The sequence below is a fragment of the Denticeps clupeoides genome, chromosome 17, assembly GCF_900700375.1.
Source record: "Denticeps clupeoides chromosome 17, fDenClu1.1, whole genome shotgun sequence".
Classification (NCBI taxonomy): domain Eukaryota; kingdom Metazoa; phylum Chordata; class Actinopteri; order Clupeiformes; family Denticipitidae; genus Denticeps; species Denticeps clupeoides.
This window is the reverse complement of record NC_041723.1, coordinates 9064863-9084237: the sequence shown is the minus strand read 5'-3', so window position 1 is coordinate 9084237 and position 19375 is coordinate 9064863. Positions and strand designations below refer to the sequence as shown.

At 39.9% G+C, this 19375-nt stretch overlaps 3 protein-coding genes across 3 annotated transcripts; all 3 read right to left on the bottom strand.

Moving 5' to 3' along the window:
- Nucleotides 1-3748: 3748 nt before the first annotated feature.
- On the bottom strand, nucleotides 3749-6547 carry LOC114767193 (UDP-glucuronosyltransferase 2B20-like). The gene is made up of 7 exons (XM_028958775.1): nucleotides 6533-6547; nucleotides 5757-6408; nucleotides 4959-5107; nucleotides 4757-4888; nucleotides 4599-4686; nucleotides 4285-4504; nucleotides 3749-4031 (listed from the first exon to the last, which is right to left on the bottom strand). The coding sequence occupies exons 1-7, from the start codon at nucleotides 6545-6547 to the stop codon at nucleotides 3749-3751; spliced, it is 1539 nt and encodes a 512-aa protein (XP_028814608.1).
- Nucleotides 6548-7728: 1181 nt separating this feature from the next.
- LOC114766629 (UDP-glucuronosyltransferase 2B15-like) lies at nucleotides 7729-10609 on the bottom strand. Its single transcript, XM_028957622.1, has 7 exons — nucleotides 10490-10609; nucleotides 9961-10002; nucleotides 9098-9246; nucleotides 8876-9007; nucleotides 8717-8804; nucleotides 8407-8626; nucleotides 7729-8011 (listed from the first exon to the last, which is right to left on the bottom strand). Exons 2-7 carry the CDS (start codon nucleotides 9998-10000, stop codon nucleotides 7729-7731), a joined length of 912 nt encoding a protein of 303 aa, XP_028813455.1. The 5' UTR covers nucleotides 10001-10002; nucleotides 10490-10609.
- An 882-nt stretch (nucleotides 10610-11491) lies between these two features.
- On the bottom strand, nucleotides 11492-15886 carry LOC114766750 (UDP-glucuronosyltransferase 2C1-like). Its single transcript, XM_028957908.1, has 6 exons — nucleotides 15113-15886; nucleotides 13215-13363; nucleotides 12996-13127; nucleotides 12838-12925; nucleotides 12531-12750; nucleotides 11492-12046 (listed from the first exon to the last, which is right to left on the bottom strand). Exons 1-6 carry the CDS (start codon nucleotides 15828-15830, stop codon nucleotides 11764-11766), a joined length of 1590 nt encoding a protein of 529 aa, XP_028813741.1. The 5' UTR covers nucleotides 15831-15886; the 3' UTR covers nucleotides 11492-11763.
- Nucleotides 15887-19375: the final 3489 nt, after the last annotated feature.

Here is a 19375-nt window from a genome sequence, read left to right as displayed (position 1 = left end):
CTTATAACTCTGCAGAGCAGATGCAACTCAGGAACCATAGCTTAAAAAATCTAATTTTTTACATTTTACATTACAAGTTATTAAATCGAAATGCACCTAAGACCAGGGTCCTCTGAAGCTGAACAGATTCGTGTCAGGAGACCAGATTAGGCAGTTTGCTTGATGATAGCAGATCTAGCCAAGTAGATTCAGTTCTGAAATGGAAATGCGGTCACTTAGGGTTGGAGCAGAATTTGCACACCATGCCCAAGTTACCCCTAAAAACACCCTGGCAAACTGGGGATCTTGCTTAAATTGACATAAAATACACTCTTTATTCATAACATTGACATTTGTAAGTGAACCAACACTTTTGAATGGTAGTGTAAGTTTTGGCCACTATTAACCAAAATGGCCATAAAATACTGCAATACAGTAGAAAAAAATAAGACAAAAAAGCTGATAGGAAGGGTTCCATTGGATGGTTTCTTTGCCCATAAGGTTTGTCCTCTTTCCCCAGTCCTGACAGGGCTGTCCTCCAGGTCAAGGGTCATAAAAGGACCAGTCACTCCCAAGCTGACCTTCCATCATATTGACTGGCAGATGTTGACAGGCATGTGTCTACACCCTGCGTCAGCAGAAAAAAATCTTCAAGCAGTAAACTTTGACACTTGGCTAAGGCAATCATGTCACCACTGGTCAGCCCATGTACCAACACACATGTGGCACCACAAATGCGTGCGTAACTGAACATGAACTTGTTTCAACATCCATTCTGCCGGTTTAATCTAATCATAGCCAGTGCCCTTGTCTCTGCTGCTTCCCCTTAGGGGAGATGGGAGGGCAGGGCTGTGGCACCAGCATTACCCACCTTATTATTCATCGGCATCAACTCCCACGCTCTCATTTCCCATCAACGAGCCACATTTGCATATTCACCGTGCATTGTGGGATATGATGTCCTCGGAGGGACTTTTTTTTCTCCCTTTCTTTTTTTCTATCTCACTCTTAAGGAGTCACAGTGCATAGACTGGGCTGAGGGGAGGAGAGGAGCTGTACCAAAAGAAGACAGCTTTGTTTCCTTAAACATGGTGTCTTCGACGAAGTACGCACCTAGGGAGTTTAATGAGAGGGGGACTTGGCGAAGGGAGTCCTTGAAATGCGCTGTCATTTACACACCTGCAATTGGACGAGGGAGATGGGAAGTGGAGAGGGGATCAAAAAGAATAACAGGCAATTTAAGCAGCACCCAGAGAAGACAGGAAAGGAGATGAGGAGGAGGGGGCAGGGTGGGGTCAGTACCTATTCTGTTTATGGGTATCTTTACCCATCATCCCACTGTTCTGGGTGTGGATAATGAGAATCGGAATAATGGCCCAGTGAAAAGAAAATTAATGATTATAAGTGATAGGAGGGGAACAAAGAAGATGAGAAAGGGATAACTTAGCTTATGCCTTCTTCCTGGACCCACTTGCCTATCCCTTACTCCCAGGTTCTGTTTTCAGAACCAGCATTTTCAAAAAGTTTGGACAGCTTATTAATAAACTACACAGCAATTACACTTGGAAGCTATTCCAAAACTCCAAGTAACAAGTGGTTCTCCATTTCTTTCATAGTTTTCAAGTCTGGTTCAGATTCCCCTTAGATCCAATGAACCCTGTTCACCAAGTATTTTTCATTAAATGCAGTGATACTTAGTGATAGACTATTGACTACAGACTATAATAGGGCTGACATCAATTAAAGCAAGTTTGATTATTCTCCTTATATTCTCTTCAGAAAATTTTACCAAAATAAAAAAAGTGCATCTGAGCTCAAGAAATCTTGACCTCAGTCCTCAGATGACAGCTAACACCGATTCGCCTCTAGTCTTTTCATCCACTGACCCAATAGACTTAGATTTTAAAAATTCAGTGGGGTGATTAAGCCAGTGACGAATGGAGTGCTGACCCAACCAAAAAATCTGAATTGTCAGCATGTGTGTGAACAGTTTCATTTCACATGGATTTATATTTGAATCAATCTTTTCAATGTGTTTCAGTGGACCTGACTGCCCACACAATATCAGTAATTCATAGGTGAAATAGAACACGCATGAAGAAAGAAAGACATGGGATGACCATAGCATATTAAAAAGTAATTCATGAAATAATGATAAACGATTTTTAGTTTACCACAGGCTGATTATTATAAGGAGTGTGTTGGAGAAAAAGTCAAGCAAAATTTGAGTAAATTCATAGAAAAACTAATTTGTGAGGCATTTCGCTCCACTAGTCTCCTTAAAGAGACAGTTCCTGCAAATCAGTACAAGTTTCTATTGAGTGATTACCTTTATCCAATGATGAAACATCCTGTCCTAATGGGAGTTCTGTCTTCCAGGATAAAGATGCCCTCATCCACAGGATACGAGCCTCTTTGAATGATTGATGAGTATGAAAATGATGTAAATGTTATGATACGACCTTCAGTCACCAGATCTGACCCCAGCTCAATGCCTGTGAGGGATTTTGGACATCTTACAGAATCTCCCCCGGACACGTTTTTCTTTTATCCTCCATCTGTTTGTGTCCATGTCCCACACAGTGTAAGAGTCTGTGTTTTCGTGTTTTTCTGGATGCAGGCATTCAGGTGAATTGCCGGGTTTGACTGGCAGTAATTTTAGTCCTGTTGGTGAGGTGTCTGGGAGCAAGGCAGGGGGACCATGGAGGCAGTGTAATTATTCTCTGCGTGTTGGGAAACCAGCTGGGGACCCCTTCAACAGCACAGGCTAATTTATGGCTGCTCTGCACTTTCCAGGACGGTGTCAGGGCCTTGTCGCCCTTCTGTTGCGCCAAGAGGCCTGCAGTGTTCCCATCTAACTCCTCTTGGACAGACACTTCTGTACAGCACTCACTGCATCTGCCACTCACTCCCTGTCCATTCCATGCCTGCTTATCCTCAAACTTATCACTCTGTTGTAACCTTCACACACAGTACATTACTTACTTCACCTCAAACACAACACTTTACACCATACACTTCACATTTCCATAGCTCACATAGGGTTAAAGGTCAACAGAATTTGAATAAACAGAGAAAACTAGAAAGAAATGCTTGATAAATATCTGTATACTGAAGAAGAAAATCTACTCAATCGTTTCTGGTGTTCAGTTGATTTCACTCTTTTCAGGTTCATTTTAGTGTATTTCTATGTGATGCCCATGCCTGGTGGGTGCTCCAGCCAGATACCTGACCATGCACTGTTGTGTTGGACCTTCTGCACACGTGATTTCTGTATTATACTGTTATACCATTTTTTTTACCCTTTTCTGTGACATTGTTTTGGTAATGATAGTACTCCCATGCATCCAGCGCTACCAGTTCCGAATCCCTCGCTCCGTTAAAGGAGTGCCTACAACAGTGTTCCTGGACACGTCTCGTTTATATGATCCTGACATTGTCACTGTGTGTGTGTGAGGATGATCATGTAAGTGCATGTATTAAAGGGTTTGATGGGTTGTGCTTTGCACCTGGGTCCTCCCCTTCCTTGGTGTCATGACAGTTTTGTGCCAGCATTTCATATTAGAATGTAATGTAAGAGATAATGAAAATTATTAAGAGAAATCATATTATTTTTCAGTAAGTAAAAATACTATCACAATAAACAAAAATATGTGCAGATATGGGATTAGTTGTGATATATCTTTGATGCAGAAAAGCATGAAAGGATGCCACATGCATTTTTTTAAAGAGAAGCTGTCTGACCCCAGCAATGAATCAGTGCCCCTCATCACTCTGTTTTATTCTTCCTCCTGGTTCTCCAGCAGCACTTTCTGATGCAGAAGCAGCACATTTTCACCATGAGGAATACAATGAGTCCCACCACAGCCAGCAGAAACACTGCCACATCCAGGCAGTAGTACTGGTACCAGGTGAGATTGTGGGCCTGTACTCTCAGGTGCTTGGCTCCTTTATTTCTCATGACAAACTCGATCCAGAATGCTGCTCGATCCAAAGGTTTTGTTGGCTGGTCGTGATGGAGCTCGGATATTGCCATCATGTTCTTTTTGTAACTGGTGTGAAAAAATGATAAGATATTCCATATTCTTAATTGTACACAGCAAACACAACATTTGCAGTACTAATCACAGTATTTATGACACAATAAAAGTCCTACGCCTATTTTACAAGTGTAGGAATTTATGTCACATTAAATGGTTATCTGAAACACATTAATTATTGTTTCAGATAATAAAGTAATGCCTAATTGCATTTTATTCTAAACAACGTTAAAACATATCAAATGTATAAATATGTGTGACATACGATGGGTCGTTTATCACTGTCCACAAGGCTTTCACCAGGTCCTTGGCCTCCATTTTGAACAAGTCCAGCATGATGGCAGCCCCTTTGTTCTTCATGAATAATATATTTTGAGGTTGGTCGGCAAACAGAGGTATACCCACTACTGGGACTCCATGATAAATGGCTTCATAAATCCCATTGGATCCACCATGTGTAATGAAGGCTTTAGTCTTTGGATGCCCTTTTAAAAAGTGCAAGAAACCAAGTCAGACACTTGACTGTAGTTGAAAAGAAAAAAACTACATGAGGGTAAACTACTGAAGGTAAATGATTACCAAGCAAGTCATTTTGAGGAATCCAGTCATAAATTCTTGTATTTGGGGCTAGAGTTTCTGGTTTCTCACCACTGAGAGCCCACAAGACCTGAGGTCAGAAATCACGCCGATTAGTTCTCCTCGGATGTTAACATGCAGCATATGCACTAGATTCTAACCTTTTGTGGTATTTGTCCAAGTGCTGAGGCAAATGTGTTTCTCCTCTCCAAATTGAGATTTTTAAAGATGGAACCCAGTGAGAAGACCACAATGCCATCCTCCCCTGAGCTCTGTACAAAGTCCTCCATATCCTAAAACAAGGCAATACCAGTGCCAGTGAATATACTGCCACATATATACATAGGAGCTCTTGAGCCATACCTTTGGAAGAGGCTTGGGAGGTTTACAGTGATGGCCACCAATGAACACAAAGTTTGGAGGGAAAGGCCGAGGATAGTCCCAGTCCCAGTATGATCTGATGAGCCAAATCTCAGCTTTTCCAAATGTGTCACACAAGGTGGTAGGTTCTCCTACAAAAAAAAAAAAAAAGAAAAATGGAAAAAGCTAAACAAAAAAAAGCAGATAGACACTTCCTAGGAAGTATATAATGAATGTTATCAGAAAATATTGTTTTATATGATGTGAAATTTGATTAAACATGTGTCTATTAAAATGAAGATCATGCATCAATGGAATGCCAAATTCAGTTTTTTTCACAAACTATGGTATTCTTAAGGCATTTGTTTCCAGTTATTAAATGAATTTGCAAGTAGCAAACCTGCAACCCTTTGGTTATGAGTCCGCTTCCTTACCCTCTAGGCCACCACTGCCCCATATTATTTCAGTGTAAATTCATATTCCACCAAATTAACAAAAGCATTAATAATTAGTGTATTTCGTAGGTCCACCAACCCAGCCACTGGATATGCCCATGACAGTGTATTTCTCACTTTCTGTGCAGACAGCCAAACTGGCCGATCTGCTGTGGTGACCCCAAACGCAAGAAGCCAAAGGAAGACAGATGGAGGAGATTACAATGCCAATCAATAATGGTAATTAGCTTACATTCTTCTATATCCAGCTCTAAGAACCTGCAATTGGTTTGACTGCAATGGAATTTCACATATTCTTAATATAAAGAAATTGTGTCTTTCAGTTTCATTAGGACAACGTGCTTACCTTTGATACCACTAAAGATGTTTTTCATTTCATGCATCTGTGTGAAAACCATCAGTGTATGGAATGCATACTGCAAGAAGTTCTGCACTCGGTCCAGAAAGTTCATTCGGTCACTGAAGTTTACAGGCTGAGTTGGGACGTAGGATGGAGTGGATGGCATTTGACCACATATCCTCTCCAAGGTGAATCCAAAGGACAGTTTCAAAGCAACTATGAGAGGCACATCGAGCATGTCTGCCAGCAGCTCACCACATGGTGTAAAGGGGTCATGCAGGACCACATCAAACTTTGACTGTTTTAGTATTTCCAAGACTGTCTTATTTTTAAGCATTGATTCACACATGACACGGTGATAGGTGACAAAACCATCCATTATATTCAACACTCTTGAGGCTGTCTCCAGAATGGAAGAATTTGGGTATTGCACCCAGATGTCCATGAACTCAGTAAACATTACATTTAGGTCATGTTCCTCCAGAGAAACACTGAAGAACTGAAATCTGAAGCCTTTCTCCTTTGCATACTTCACCGTGGTTGAAGCAGTGTTCACCAACACTGTTACAGAATGGTTGCGTTCCACCAACTCCTCCACAATCACACGCATGTTGTGCCAGTGGCTGAACTCGCCTGGGAGGACAAGTACATTCCCGGTCTGTACAGGATGAAAGAGCAGAAGACCATGCCAAATGAAGCAAAATAAACGGACAGAAATCATCTCTGAAAAGCCAGGAAATGCTCCTGCTTTCCTCTCTGACTTCGAACAAAACTTACTGAACCATAGGTTGTGGCATTGTCGGATATTGTTGTCTGATGTGTTGAGTAAACGTCCACCAAATAAGCTGATGTTAATGATTTACCCATTTTTTACTGCCCGCTTATCACTCTTCAAAGTTGTTTCCCTTTTGAACTTTGTCTCTCACGTTTATTTCCATGTATGTATTCAGCACATTACATTTAATTTAGCTGGTGCTCTTATCCAGATAACTTGCAACCACTATTTACAGATACAGCCACCTGACACGTGATTTATATACTTATATAAACCATTCTAATGTTTATTTTAGTGCGCAAACTTACTGAAAGACTGAATAATTTAAAGGAAAAAATAAATTCTTAGAATCAAACACTTTACTATAAGTGAAAATGTTTTATGACCAAAAAGAAATAGTATTAGATTTTAAAGCTTTCTAAAATAGTTATGGATGTATGTTTTGGTATCTGATTCATTTATCTTGACTGAAACAGATAGAAATCTGTTTTAGATCCTCTGTGGGCAGTGGTGGTCGTGGCAGTGGTGGGCAGTGGTGGCCTCACTTCACTTCACTTCTCTTCAGCAGTAATCATCTCTAACATCCTGCTGATCCTTTCTTTCATCACTCTTTCTCCACCATTGTTATGATGGCAGGGGTACTGCAACACTCGTACTATAGGGATGGCCTCAGGGAGACATGTACCCCATTTCACACTGATTGTGAGTATTTTGTTACATTTTATGTTGTTTGTAACTCACAAATAATCAATATAATAAAATACATAAAATTTGGTGCAGTGGTTCAAAAGAATTTCATGATGAATACAACCTACAAAAATATTTGTACTCTACAATAGTGACTGAGATTATATGTGTGTGTGTGTGTGTGTGTGTGTGTGTGTGTGTGTGTGACAATCATGTGATACAACTAGATCAAGATTGTATCACATGTGACAATCATGTGATACAATCATGTGTACAACTAGATCAAATTATTACTTAAAAATCTTTTCATAATTCTTGCATAAATGTCTTTATAAACGTTTTATTGTGTGTTATTTAATAGTACAACATGAAAACAGGAAATAAAATGACATAATTTTCTGCATTTTCTAGATTTTTTCAAATTTATGCAAACATAGAATATGTTTCTGTTCCATTTGTATGGTGTTAAACTGCAAGACTAGAACAACACACAGTTTTGAACCAGATCTGGTGTTCTCACTCTTTCTTATTCTTCCTCCTGTTTCTCCAGCAGCACTTTCTCATGCAGAAGCAGCACGTTTTCACCATGATGAATATGAAGAGTCCCACCACAGCCAGCAGAAACACTGCCACATCCAGGCAGTAGTACTGGAACCAGCTGAGATTGTGGGCCTGTACTCTCAGGTGCTTGGCTCCTTTATTCCTCATGACAAACTCGATCCAGAATGACGCTCGATCCAGAGGTTTTGTTGGCTGGTCGTGATGGAGCTCTGATATCCTCATCATGTTCTTTTTGTAACTTGTGTTAAAATAGAAAAATTATAAAAGACATTCCACATTCTCAGTTACTCACAACTCAAAAAACAGCAACTTTGTCAATCACACGTCTCACACAATTAAGTTGTATGAAATAAAAGGGACAATAACCATTTTACATACATTATATAAAGGGGGTGTAGGACGAACAAAGAGATTATTAACAACTCTCATTTATGTTACTTGTAGAGCATCAGCAGACATCACAAATTAGTCTCTGGACTGTATTTGCTATCAAGTCAAACAGATAATTTAACTTAAACATTCAGAAAGGTGAATTATTGATTGTGAACGTTAGACACTCTATGACCCTAACAATCATGTGTCATATGACTTAAAATAACAATCAAGTGTATTTGATACATTTCTGTAACTTACGATGGGTCATTTATCACCGAGCGCAGGGCTTCCACCATGTCTTTTGTGTCCATTTCGAAGAAGTCCAGCATGACTGCAGCCCCTTTGTTCTTCATGAATAATATATTTTCAAACTGGTCACCAAACAGTGGTATTCCCACTATTGGGACTCCATGAAAAATGGCTTCATAAATGCCGTTAGATCCACCATGTGAAATAAAAGCTTTAGTCTTTGGATGCCCTTTGATAAAGTAGAAGAAACCAAGTCACACATTTAACAAATGTGCAAAAATGATAAATGAAGTAGAAGTAGATGAAGGTAAATTATTACCAAGTAAATCATTCTGAGGGATCCAGTCATAAATTTTTGTATTTGGGGCCAAGTATTCCGGTTTCTCACCAATGAAACCCCATAAGACCTGATGTCAGAATTCAATCAAATTAGTTCACCTCATGTTTTGTCATGCAGCAGTATGCAATACATGCTAACCTTTTGTGGTATTTGTCCAAGAGCTGAGGCAATTGTGTTTCTCTTCTCCAGAGTAATATTTTTAATAATGGTACCAAGTGAAAAGACCACAATGCCATCGTCTCCAGAACTTTGCACAAACTGCTCCATGTCCTAAAATCAGACAGAAATTTAGCCTGTTAAATATAGCATAAGAGACATTTTGAACATGTTGCCTCTGGAGGTCATGCAGCTTAGATTTACCTTTGGAAGAGGCTTGGGAGGTTTACAGTGATGGCCACCAATGAACACAAAGTTTGGAGGGAAAGGCCGAGGATAGTCCCAGTCCCAGTATGATCTCATGAGCCAAATGTCAGCTTTTCCAAATGGTTCACACATGAGAGGTGGTTCTCCTGAACAAAGATGTATACACACACACACACTTATTTATTTATTTAGTTATTTGTTTATTTATTTATGTCAATTTGATGACCAGTTTTTGGAACAGATGAACAGATTATAATGCTATCTTTAATTAGCTCTATAGTGTGACCTGAGCAATACCCTCCAGTGTTTTTGAGAAAATGTATTGTACGCAACCAATTTCCATTCTGACGTTGCTCAGGAAAACACATATCATCATAGACTGTGAATATTATGGTGTATAATGCAACTTTCACCTACGGAACAATTATGGGGCAATTATGGTACAATATGTTTTTTTAATTATTGATCATTTATAGGGTAAAATTATGATTCAAATATGATAATTATCATACACCTGGCAACACTGATTTTCTCTACACATTTCACACATCACCCATCAGGCTGTGATCTTATCCTTACAAAAAATACAGGTCCATAGGGACAGGGACAAAAATTAATTGAAAAGTTCAATGCCTTGTTTTAACAATTATCTTTTGTTTCAACATGACAAACTGGTGCAGTACCCATGAAATTTCTGATCTGGCCTGCTTTTCACATAATCTCACAATGCACTTTTCCATTATACGTCAACATGATCCCAAGATACCTGAACAATAAGTATATGTGCAAATCCACACAAAAAAGGTTGCTATCCTTAAAAATATCTTTGTAGTAATGGTAAAGGATTTGGACAAACTTACCTTTAATATCAGTGTAGATGTTTTGCATCTGCACATGCATCACTGCAAAAAACATAAGCGTATGGAAGATGTACTGCAGGAAGTTCTGCACTCTCTCCTGAAAGTTCATTCGGTCAGTAAAATGCACAGGTTGAGTTGGGGTGTAGGATGGAGTGGATGGCATTTGACCACATATCCTCTCCAAGCTGTAGCCAAAGAACAGTTTCATAACCACAATAAAAGGCACATCAAGCATGTCCGCCAGCAGGTCACCACATGGGGTGAAGGGGTCAAACAGGACCACATCAAACTTTGACTGTCGCAGTGTTCCTAGGTTTGTCTCGTTAAGCATTGACTTGCAAAACACACTCGGATAGGTGCTCAAACTATCCATTAGAGTCCAGCCTCTAGAAACAGTCTCCAGTATGGACGAATTTGGGTATTGCATCCAGACATCTATGAGTTTATCCCACATTGCACGGAAGTCACTTTCCTCTATAGGAACGCTAATGAACTGAAACCTGAAGCCTTCTTCTTTTGCATACTTCACCGTGGTTGAAGCAGTGCTGACCAACACTGTCACTGAATGGTTGCGTTCCACCAGCTCCTCCACAATCACACGCATGTTGTGCCAGTGGCTGAACTCTCCTGGAAGAATGAGGACATTCCCACTCTGTACATTCTGAAAGCCAAAGAGCAGGAGACTCTGCAAAATTAAGCAGAAATGACGGATAGAAATCATCCCTGCATGACCAGATGTCTCAGCGGTACTCGGAAATTGTCACAGGGATAAGGTTTTCACTTTTCGCACTCTGATTCGACCAAAGGTTGTGGTCTCCACCCAGGAGTGGATATTGTGTCACGTGTCTGACGTATTGAGCAAACATCCAGCTATAATTCATTCACTAATGATTTACTCTGGATTTCAAAGGCTTAACAACTCCACTTATCAGTTATTGCTTGTTCCACTTTTGATCATTGCCCCTAAGTTCTTATCCAGAATTGCTTAAAAATTAAAAGTAATGCTAAGGAAACTTTAGTACTTTTCAGGCAATTTTTGCACAGGACACAGTGGTTTGTTGGGTTTCAATCTTTAGCTTTCTTGATTAGCTGGTTCACAGACATGTTTGTGGTCTGAGTTAAGCAGCAAAATGACCAAATTGTATTTGTTGTTTTCTGTACTATTGTGCACTATTACGAAGTTTGGTTTTAGTAAAAATTAATTTAAAGTGGTTCAGGACCTACTCTTCTTACAAATGTTCAAATGGCGTTCATTCGGTACATTCAGATATAAATTGCATAAATTACATGTTTCATTGACTGACTGAAATGTCAAGCACATACTGAATTCAATCAATTCAATCATAACACCAGCATGTTTTTTTTATGGGGCATTGGTAGCGTAGTGGTTAAGGAAGCGGCCCCATTTTATGGTACCTCAGTGTCTCAGTAAACTACCCTTTCTTAAGTCATTAACTGTAGACCAGGGAACCAGCACTGTCTTACTAATTTTAATTTCACAAAGTGCCAGGGTTAGATGTATGATGCGTTAATAGGGTTATAGGTCAGGTTACAGGATTATAGGATGTGGTATAGGGTTATAGGTCAGGTTGGAGGTTGGGCTAATATACCAGCATTTACACACAAAAAAAGACGCTTTGCTGTCCACTCAAATACGCGGGAGAAGAAACTTTACTCTGGAGCCCGTTTCAGAAAACAAACATTCTTGAAATACCATTTCTGTGTGGATGGAAGACCAGAAATTTTCACATATTAAAGAAAAATTTCCTGTGGACAGGGCCAGAGTCCCCTTTATTCCCCTCATCACTCAGTTTTATTCTTGCTCCTGGTTCTCCTGCTGCACTTTCTGATGCAAAAGCAGCACGTTTTCACCATGAAGAATATGAAGAGTCCCACCACAGTCAGCAGAAACACTGCCACATCCAGGCAGTAGTACTGGAACCAGCTGAGATTGTGGGCCTGTACTCTCAGGTGCTTGGCTCCTTTATTCCTCATGACAAACTCGATCCAGAACAATGCCCGATCCAGAGGTTTTGTTGGCTGGTCGTGATGAAGTTCTGACATCCTCATCATGTTCTTTTTGTACCTGGAGATAAAATGGAAATTTCTAAAGTAAGGCACCGCACTTTCACAGGTAAGGAAACAACAAACTTTTTTCAATCACAACATTTCATAAACGGTATTTTCACTGATATATTTTCTCAGCACTAAATAGAACTTGAATCATGTTCAGAAATGTCAGTTTGTCTGGATTTGCAGTAGGAGGTCAGAGCCCATAATCATGACTGACATCAATCTGTATCTTAAGGGAGCCTCAGTGGCATTTTTGCAACTCAGGATTTGAACTTGGAAACTTTTGGTTAGAAATCTACTTCCTCAACCACTAGGCCACCCTCAAATTTAAGTTTAAAGACATTGATCAAACAAACTTGGAACAACAGTATAACAAAACAAAAACAGAATTAAATTGAGGTTCAAACTAGTGAATGAACATTAGCCAACATGCTTAAAGTATGAAAGAACCCTAAGAGTCATGTATTTGTTCAAATATATAAATATGTGTTACATACGATGGGTCATTTATCACTGTGTCTAGGGCTTCCACCAAGTCTTCGGCTTCCAGTTTGAAGAAGTCCAGCATGACTGCAGCCCCTTTGTTCTTTATGAATAATATGTTTTCAAACTGGTCACCAAACAAGGGAATTCCAACTATTGGGACTCCATGATAAATGGCTTCAAACATTCCATTAGATCCACCATGTGATATGAAGGCTTTAGTCTTTGGATGACCTTTGATAAAATGCAATAAACCAAGTCAGACATCTAACTGAAAGGGAAAAGCAAAAATAGTTGAAGAATATAAACATAAATTATTACCTAGTAAATCCTTTTGAGGAATCCAGTCATAAATTCTTGTATTTGGGGCCAAAGTTTCTGGTTTCTCACCCCTGAGAGCCCACAAGACCTGGGGTCAGAGAAAAAGCATAATAGATTTTCTCATATTTTCACAAGCAGCATGTGCACTAGATGCTAACCTTTTGTGGAATTTTTCCAAGTGCTGAGGCAAATTTGTTACTCATCTCCAAATTTTGATTTTTAAAGATGGAACCCAGTGAGAAGATTACAATACCATCATCTCCAGAGCTCTGTACGAAGTCCTCCATATCCTAAAATGAGGCAGAAAATTCTCATGTTAATATAACTTTCCAAGCATTGAACGTTTGAACATAGAGCTTCTGAAGGTTGAGCCTTACCTTTGGAAGAGGCTTGGGAGGTTTACAGTGATAGCCACCAATGAACACGAAGTTTGGAGGGAAAGGCCGAGGATAGTCCCAGTTCCAGTATGATCTCATGAGCCAAATCTCAGCTTTTCCAATTGAGTCACATAATGTGACTGGTTCTCCTGAACACAAATTAATTTATTATGTGGATGGATATTTTTTATTGAAGGAAACTCCAAAGGATGAATTGTGAGGGTACCAATCATTGCATACTAATAATAGAGTGGCCAGTGAGTATACAGTGGTGTGAAAAAGTGTTTGCCCCTCCCTGATTTCTTACTTTTGTCCACTTTTAGTCACATTTAAATGTTCCAGACAAAAAACAGTAAATATTAGTCAAAGACAAGATAAGTAAATACCAAATGTGTTTTTTTAGTGAAGGATTTTATTATTAAGGGAGGAAAAACTTCAATGACCCTGTGTGACAAAGTGACACCCCTCATTAAAACATAACTGAACAGTGATTAATATGTTTAATATCTTAATTTTAATAATTATTTTTAATATCCAGGCCTGATTACTGCCACATCTGTTCTCAATCAAGAATGCACTTAAATAAGACTGACAAAGTGATGTAGACCCAAATATCCTCAAATGTTACCCACCATACAGTGTGATGTACCGTAATGGAGTATGTGTATGTTCTGTTTGTGTGTCTGCCTCCCTCTCTCTTTCTCTGAAATGTTTTGTTTGTGTGTGTTTTGTTTGTTCATATATCTTTCTTTGTAATAAACGGCTAGTCGTAAGTGCAATCACTTCTTTTGGAGTTTCTGCTCCTTTATCCCATTTGCTATGTTCCTGACCCTAGACCAGGGACATAACATACAGAGATACAAAGAAATTCAAGAACAAATGAGAAAGAAAGTAATTAAGATCAGTCTGGAAAAAGTAATAAAGCTTTGGGACTCCAGCGAACCACAGTGAGAACCATTATCCACAAATGGCAAAAATAATGGAACTGTGGTGAACCTTCCCAGAAGTGGCTAACAGACCAAAATGACTCAAAAGTGTTGCAACGACACAGGGGTTTGTAACCCACAAGGGTTACAAAGAACCCCACAACAACATCCGAAGAACTTCAGGCCTCACTTGCCTCAGTTTACCTTATCTGGTGTAAAAGTAACACCGCATTTCAGAGAAAAGAATATCATGCCAACATTAAAATATGGTGGTGGTAGTGTGATGGTCTGGGGCTGTGTCGCTGCTTCAGGACCTGAACATTTTCTAAAGGAGAATGTCCGGCCGTCTGTTCGTGACCTCAAGTTGTTCATGCATGAAAACCCTCCATTGTTGCTGAACTAATTCTACAAAGATGAGTGGGCCAAAATTCCTCCACAGTGCTGTAAAAGACTCGCAAACACTTGATTGCAGTTGTTGCTAGTCAGGGTGGCCCAGCTAGTTATTAGGTTTAGGGGGCAATCACTTTGTCACTTTGTTTTTCTTCTCTTATCATAAAATTCTTCACTTAACCACATTTTGTGTTTACTTGTGTTGTCTCTGACTAATAGTTAAATTTGTTTGATGATCTGAACCATTTAAATGTGACATGACATGAAGAAAGTAAGAACTCAGAGAGTGGTGAACAGTTTTTACACCCCTGTATGTGGCCATACTAGTTAAAATAAAAAAAAACTTTACTCTTTATTGTAATGGCTAATTAGGACAATGATTTGGGTGCTGAGCTATTGCAGGGAAAGGTATGAAAATATATTGTAAACTAATGTATACTGCACAAGGCATATAATTTTTACAAATTCCACAGTATACAAATTTCTGGGAGGGATTTTCTTTATTTTGTGTTTTTATGAAAAAGTTATCTACAAAGGTTGACAACATGTTTGGAAAGCAGTGCATTAAAACAGTCCTCTTACCTTTAATTTCACTGTACATGGGGTTCAGTTGTACATGACTCAGAGTATAAAATATGGTCGTAAGCATGACATACTGCAGGAAGTTCTGCACTCTCTCTGGAAAGTTCATTCGGTCACTGAAGCGCACGGGGTGAGTCGGTATATATGATGGAGTGGATGGCATTTGTCCACAAATTCTCTCCAAAGTGTAGCCAAAGAACATTTTCATGACTATGATTAAAGGCACATTGAGCATGTCCGCCAGCAGGTCACCACATACGATAAAGGGATCGTACAGGACAACATCAAACTTTGACTGTCGCAATGTGCCCATGACCGTCTCGTTTTTAATCATTGCTTCACATATTTCAAAGGCGCTCACATTTTTCATTAAGTCAATCACTCTTGAAACAGTGTGCAGAATAGTGGAATTTTGGTATTGCACCCAGATGTCTGTCATCTCATCCCACATTGCACTGAACTCATGCTCCTCATGAGACACGCTGAAGAACTGAAATCTGAAGCCTTCTTCTTTTGCGTACTTCACCGTGTTTGAAGCAGTGCTGACCAACACAGTTACTGAATGGTTGCGTTCCACCAGCTCCTCCACAATCACACGCATGTTGTGCCAGTGGCTGAACTCGCCTGGGATGACAAGGACATTCCCGGATTCAACTTGATAAAAGCCGACCAGCAACAGACCCTGCAAAATGAAACAAAATGGACGAACAGAAGTCATCTCTGTTCAGGAGAAAAACCTGCCAGGCTTCAGTCTTCAGAGCTGCTGCATTCTTCTCTGTCAGATTTCATGGGAAAATAACCAGACCAAAGGTTGTGGCTTCCACCCAGGGGCGGAGACTGCCGAGTCACGTGTCTGATGTGTTTTGCAAACCCCCAGATAGGACGTTTATATTACTGATTGATCTAGACCTATGGAGTCTTTACAACCAACATATCAATCCTCTCTATTGGACTTTTCTGAATAGCCAACTTCATGGTTGCATTTTTGAGCTTTGCCTCTCGCTTTTAATTCTGTGGATATACTCATTGCAATGCCTTATTCGTTCTATTTAAATATATTCAGTCTATTTATTGTTTTTTACTGTTTGGCTGACCCATCACACAATTAGGAAATATGATATTAATGAAGTGTAGTTTTAGTAAGCATGATTTCTACATTATGATTTCAAATACCTGTACAATTTTATCTGAGCTCCAATGTAAACTCACACCTTCTGCCATGATGACAGAGTAGTGCAACTGTACTAAATAGGTGGACTCACAGAGCAATGTGTCCTGAACATAACATAGTCCAACTTGGAAGTAAAGGGTGGACGTCAGATCTTTCACTGACCCTATTAATCTGACTCCATTAATTGTTAGCTATGTATTTTAACTCTTCTGATGTTACCTGGACTTACAGAGGCATGCCACAATAGACATTACAGGGATTAATAGTTTCTCAATTATTGACATAGTTAGATTACTATTGCAGAATCATAGAAATATTGCATGTATTGCATGGTGCCAATGTTACAGAGAGCCCCAAATGAGAAAAGCAGGAACATGTACAGAGGGGAAAGATAGAGAAAGAACAAGGAGCAAACTCCATATAAAAAGCCTGCACCCCAGAGCAGAAGCTGGGTGTCCTATATAAAGGTCCAGCCACCATGTTGTTTCTAGCTTGTTTGTCAACTGTGGGGTTTTTTGTGTACGTCAATTCCCATTTTTTGTTGCTCACCTTTAACTCTTGCCTAGATAGTTTTTGGCCTATTGACCCTTTTGACTCTTTTCTCTGGATTGCCCTTGCTTGCTCTTTTTAGGACCCCGATGATATCATCCACGCTCTCACCCCCCAGACTCAGATTTTGACTTCTCTGCTTGGCCATGGTAATGACTGCCTTTGTTTCCACCGTGTGCTGCAGCCCCCACCTCGGTGTGACTGCACAAGGCAGCATGTTCCTCTACACTTTACTTTACTTTACTTTACTTTACTTTACTTTATTTGGCAGACGCTTTTATCCAAAGCGACTTACAATGGGAAGACACCAGCAATTCTCGTTCGATTTCTATAGAATATCGAGTTTACAAACTAAGAGCCCTGATAAGGCTTAGACTTGTCATTGAAGAGCATGCTCGGAGAGTGTTGGGTGCTAGACTAAGAAAAATTATAATGTATTTATACATTTTGTATTTGTTTGTTAAATGTGTATGCATGTGTATGTGTTAAATTTGTCTGTAATATTTTTGGAATAAGAGGGTTTTCACCTTCTTCTTAAAAGTGGTGATAGTCTCGGCTAGTCGTGTGGAGGAGGGCAGGTTGTTCCACCAGCCAGGGACAACAACGGAGAACAGACATGATTGGAATCGGAGACCCCGTGAAGAAGGAATTTTTAGTCTCCTTTCGTTTGCCGATCTGAGAGAGCGTGCAGGAGTGTATCTAGGTAGTAGTGTGTTGATGTAGGAGGGCGCAGTTCCATTTACAGCCCTGTAGGCAGGCATCAAGGATTTGAACTCAATGCGAGCAGCTACCGGGAGCCAGTGGAGGGAGGTAAGAAGAGGTGTAACATGGGTGTAACACTCCCCCCATTCCGCTCCAACCTGTATCCTATCTGATCAGAGGAACTCCCCCGTTCAGCCTGCTCCAGACCTCCCGACTCCCAAAGCTCATCCACGATGTCTGCATGTGCACCACACAATCCCTCCCGTGACAAGTGGTGATTCACTCCCCACAAGACTCCCCTATCAGCACTAAGCCATGGACCCAAAATGTCCTGCTCTCTAATTAATTTAAAACTATTTCTTTGTCAAATGAAAAATATGAAATTATACAACAGTGTCACATTTGTCACAATATGGTGTGCATTAAAGAAAAAAACAGTAATGTGATATTTCTGTAGTGGTTTATGGAATTCACAAACAATTTTTAAACAGTTGTGGCCATTGTCCTCCTGCTCCTTCTTTTGGTGGTTCCTGTTAGGGGTTGCTGGATGCCCTTCCTGACACATCCCTCCATATTGTACTGCCACCAATAAATACACTGTCATGTGCATCCTCTTGTGCATCCTTTATCCCCTCATCACTTTTTATTCTTCCTCCTGGTTCTCCAGCAGCACTTTCTGATGCAGAAGCAGCACATTTTCACAATGAGGAATATAAAGAGTCCCACCACAGCCAGAATAAACACTGCCACATCCAGGCAGGTACCAGGTGAGATTGTGGGCCTGTACTCTCAGGTGCTTGGCTCCTTTATTCCTCATGACAAAATCCAGAATGACGCTCGATCCAGAGGTTTTGTTGGTTGATCGTGATGGAGCTCTGACATCCTCATCATGTTCTTTTTGTAACTTGTGTTAAAAAAGCAAATTATAAAAGACATTCCACATTCTCAGTTACTGAGAACTCAATAAACAGTTGTATGAAATAAAAGGGAGAATATTAAACATTCAGAAAGGTGAATTATTGATTGTGAACTTTAGACACCCTATGACCCTAACAATCATGTGTCATATGACTTAAAATAACAATCAAGTGTATTTGATAGATTTATCACAGAGCGCAGGGCTTCCACCAAGTTTTTTTTTGTCCATTTCGAAGAAGTCCAGCATGACTGCATAATATATCTTCCTGAATAATATATTTTCAAACTGGTCATCAAACAGTGGTATTCCCACTATTGGGACTCCATGAAAAATGGCTTCATAAATGCCATTAGATCCACCATGGATCCCATTAGATGCCCTTTGATAAAATAGAAGAAACCAAGTCACACATTTAACCGTAGTGGAAAAGTAAAAATGATAGATGAAGTAGAAGTAGATGAGGGTAAATTATTACCATGTAAATCATGGTACTAAGTGAAAAGACCACAATGCCATCGTCTCAAGAACTTTGCACAAACTGCTCCATGTCCTAAAATCAGACAGAAATTTCGCCTGTTAAATATAGCATAACAAACATTTTGAATATATTGCCTCTGGAGGTCATGCGGCTTAGCAAGCACACGCATGTTGTGCCAGTGGTGGAACTCTCCTGGAAGAATGAGGACATTCCCACTCTGTACATTCTGAAAGCCAAAGAACAGGAGACTCTGCAAAATGAAACAGAAATGATGGCTAGAAATTAGAGGTGTGAACCTTCACTGGTCTCACGATTCGATTCGATTGCGATTAGCAGTGCCTCGATATCGATGCATCGTGATGCATCCCAGACATTTTCTACATGGCCACATGATGTTTCCAAATACCAGAGTTACGGTCTCGTGCGCCTGTGTGGATGCTCTGA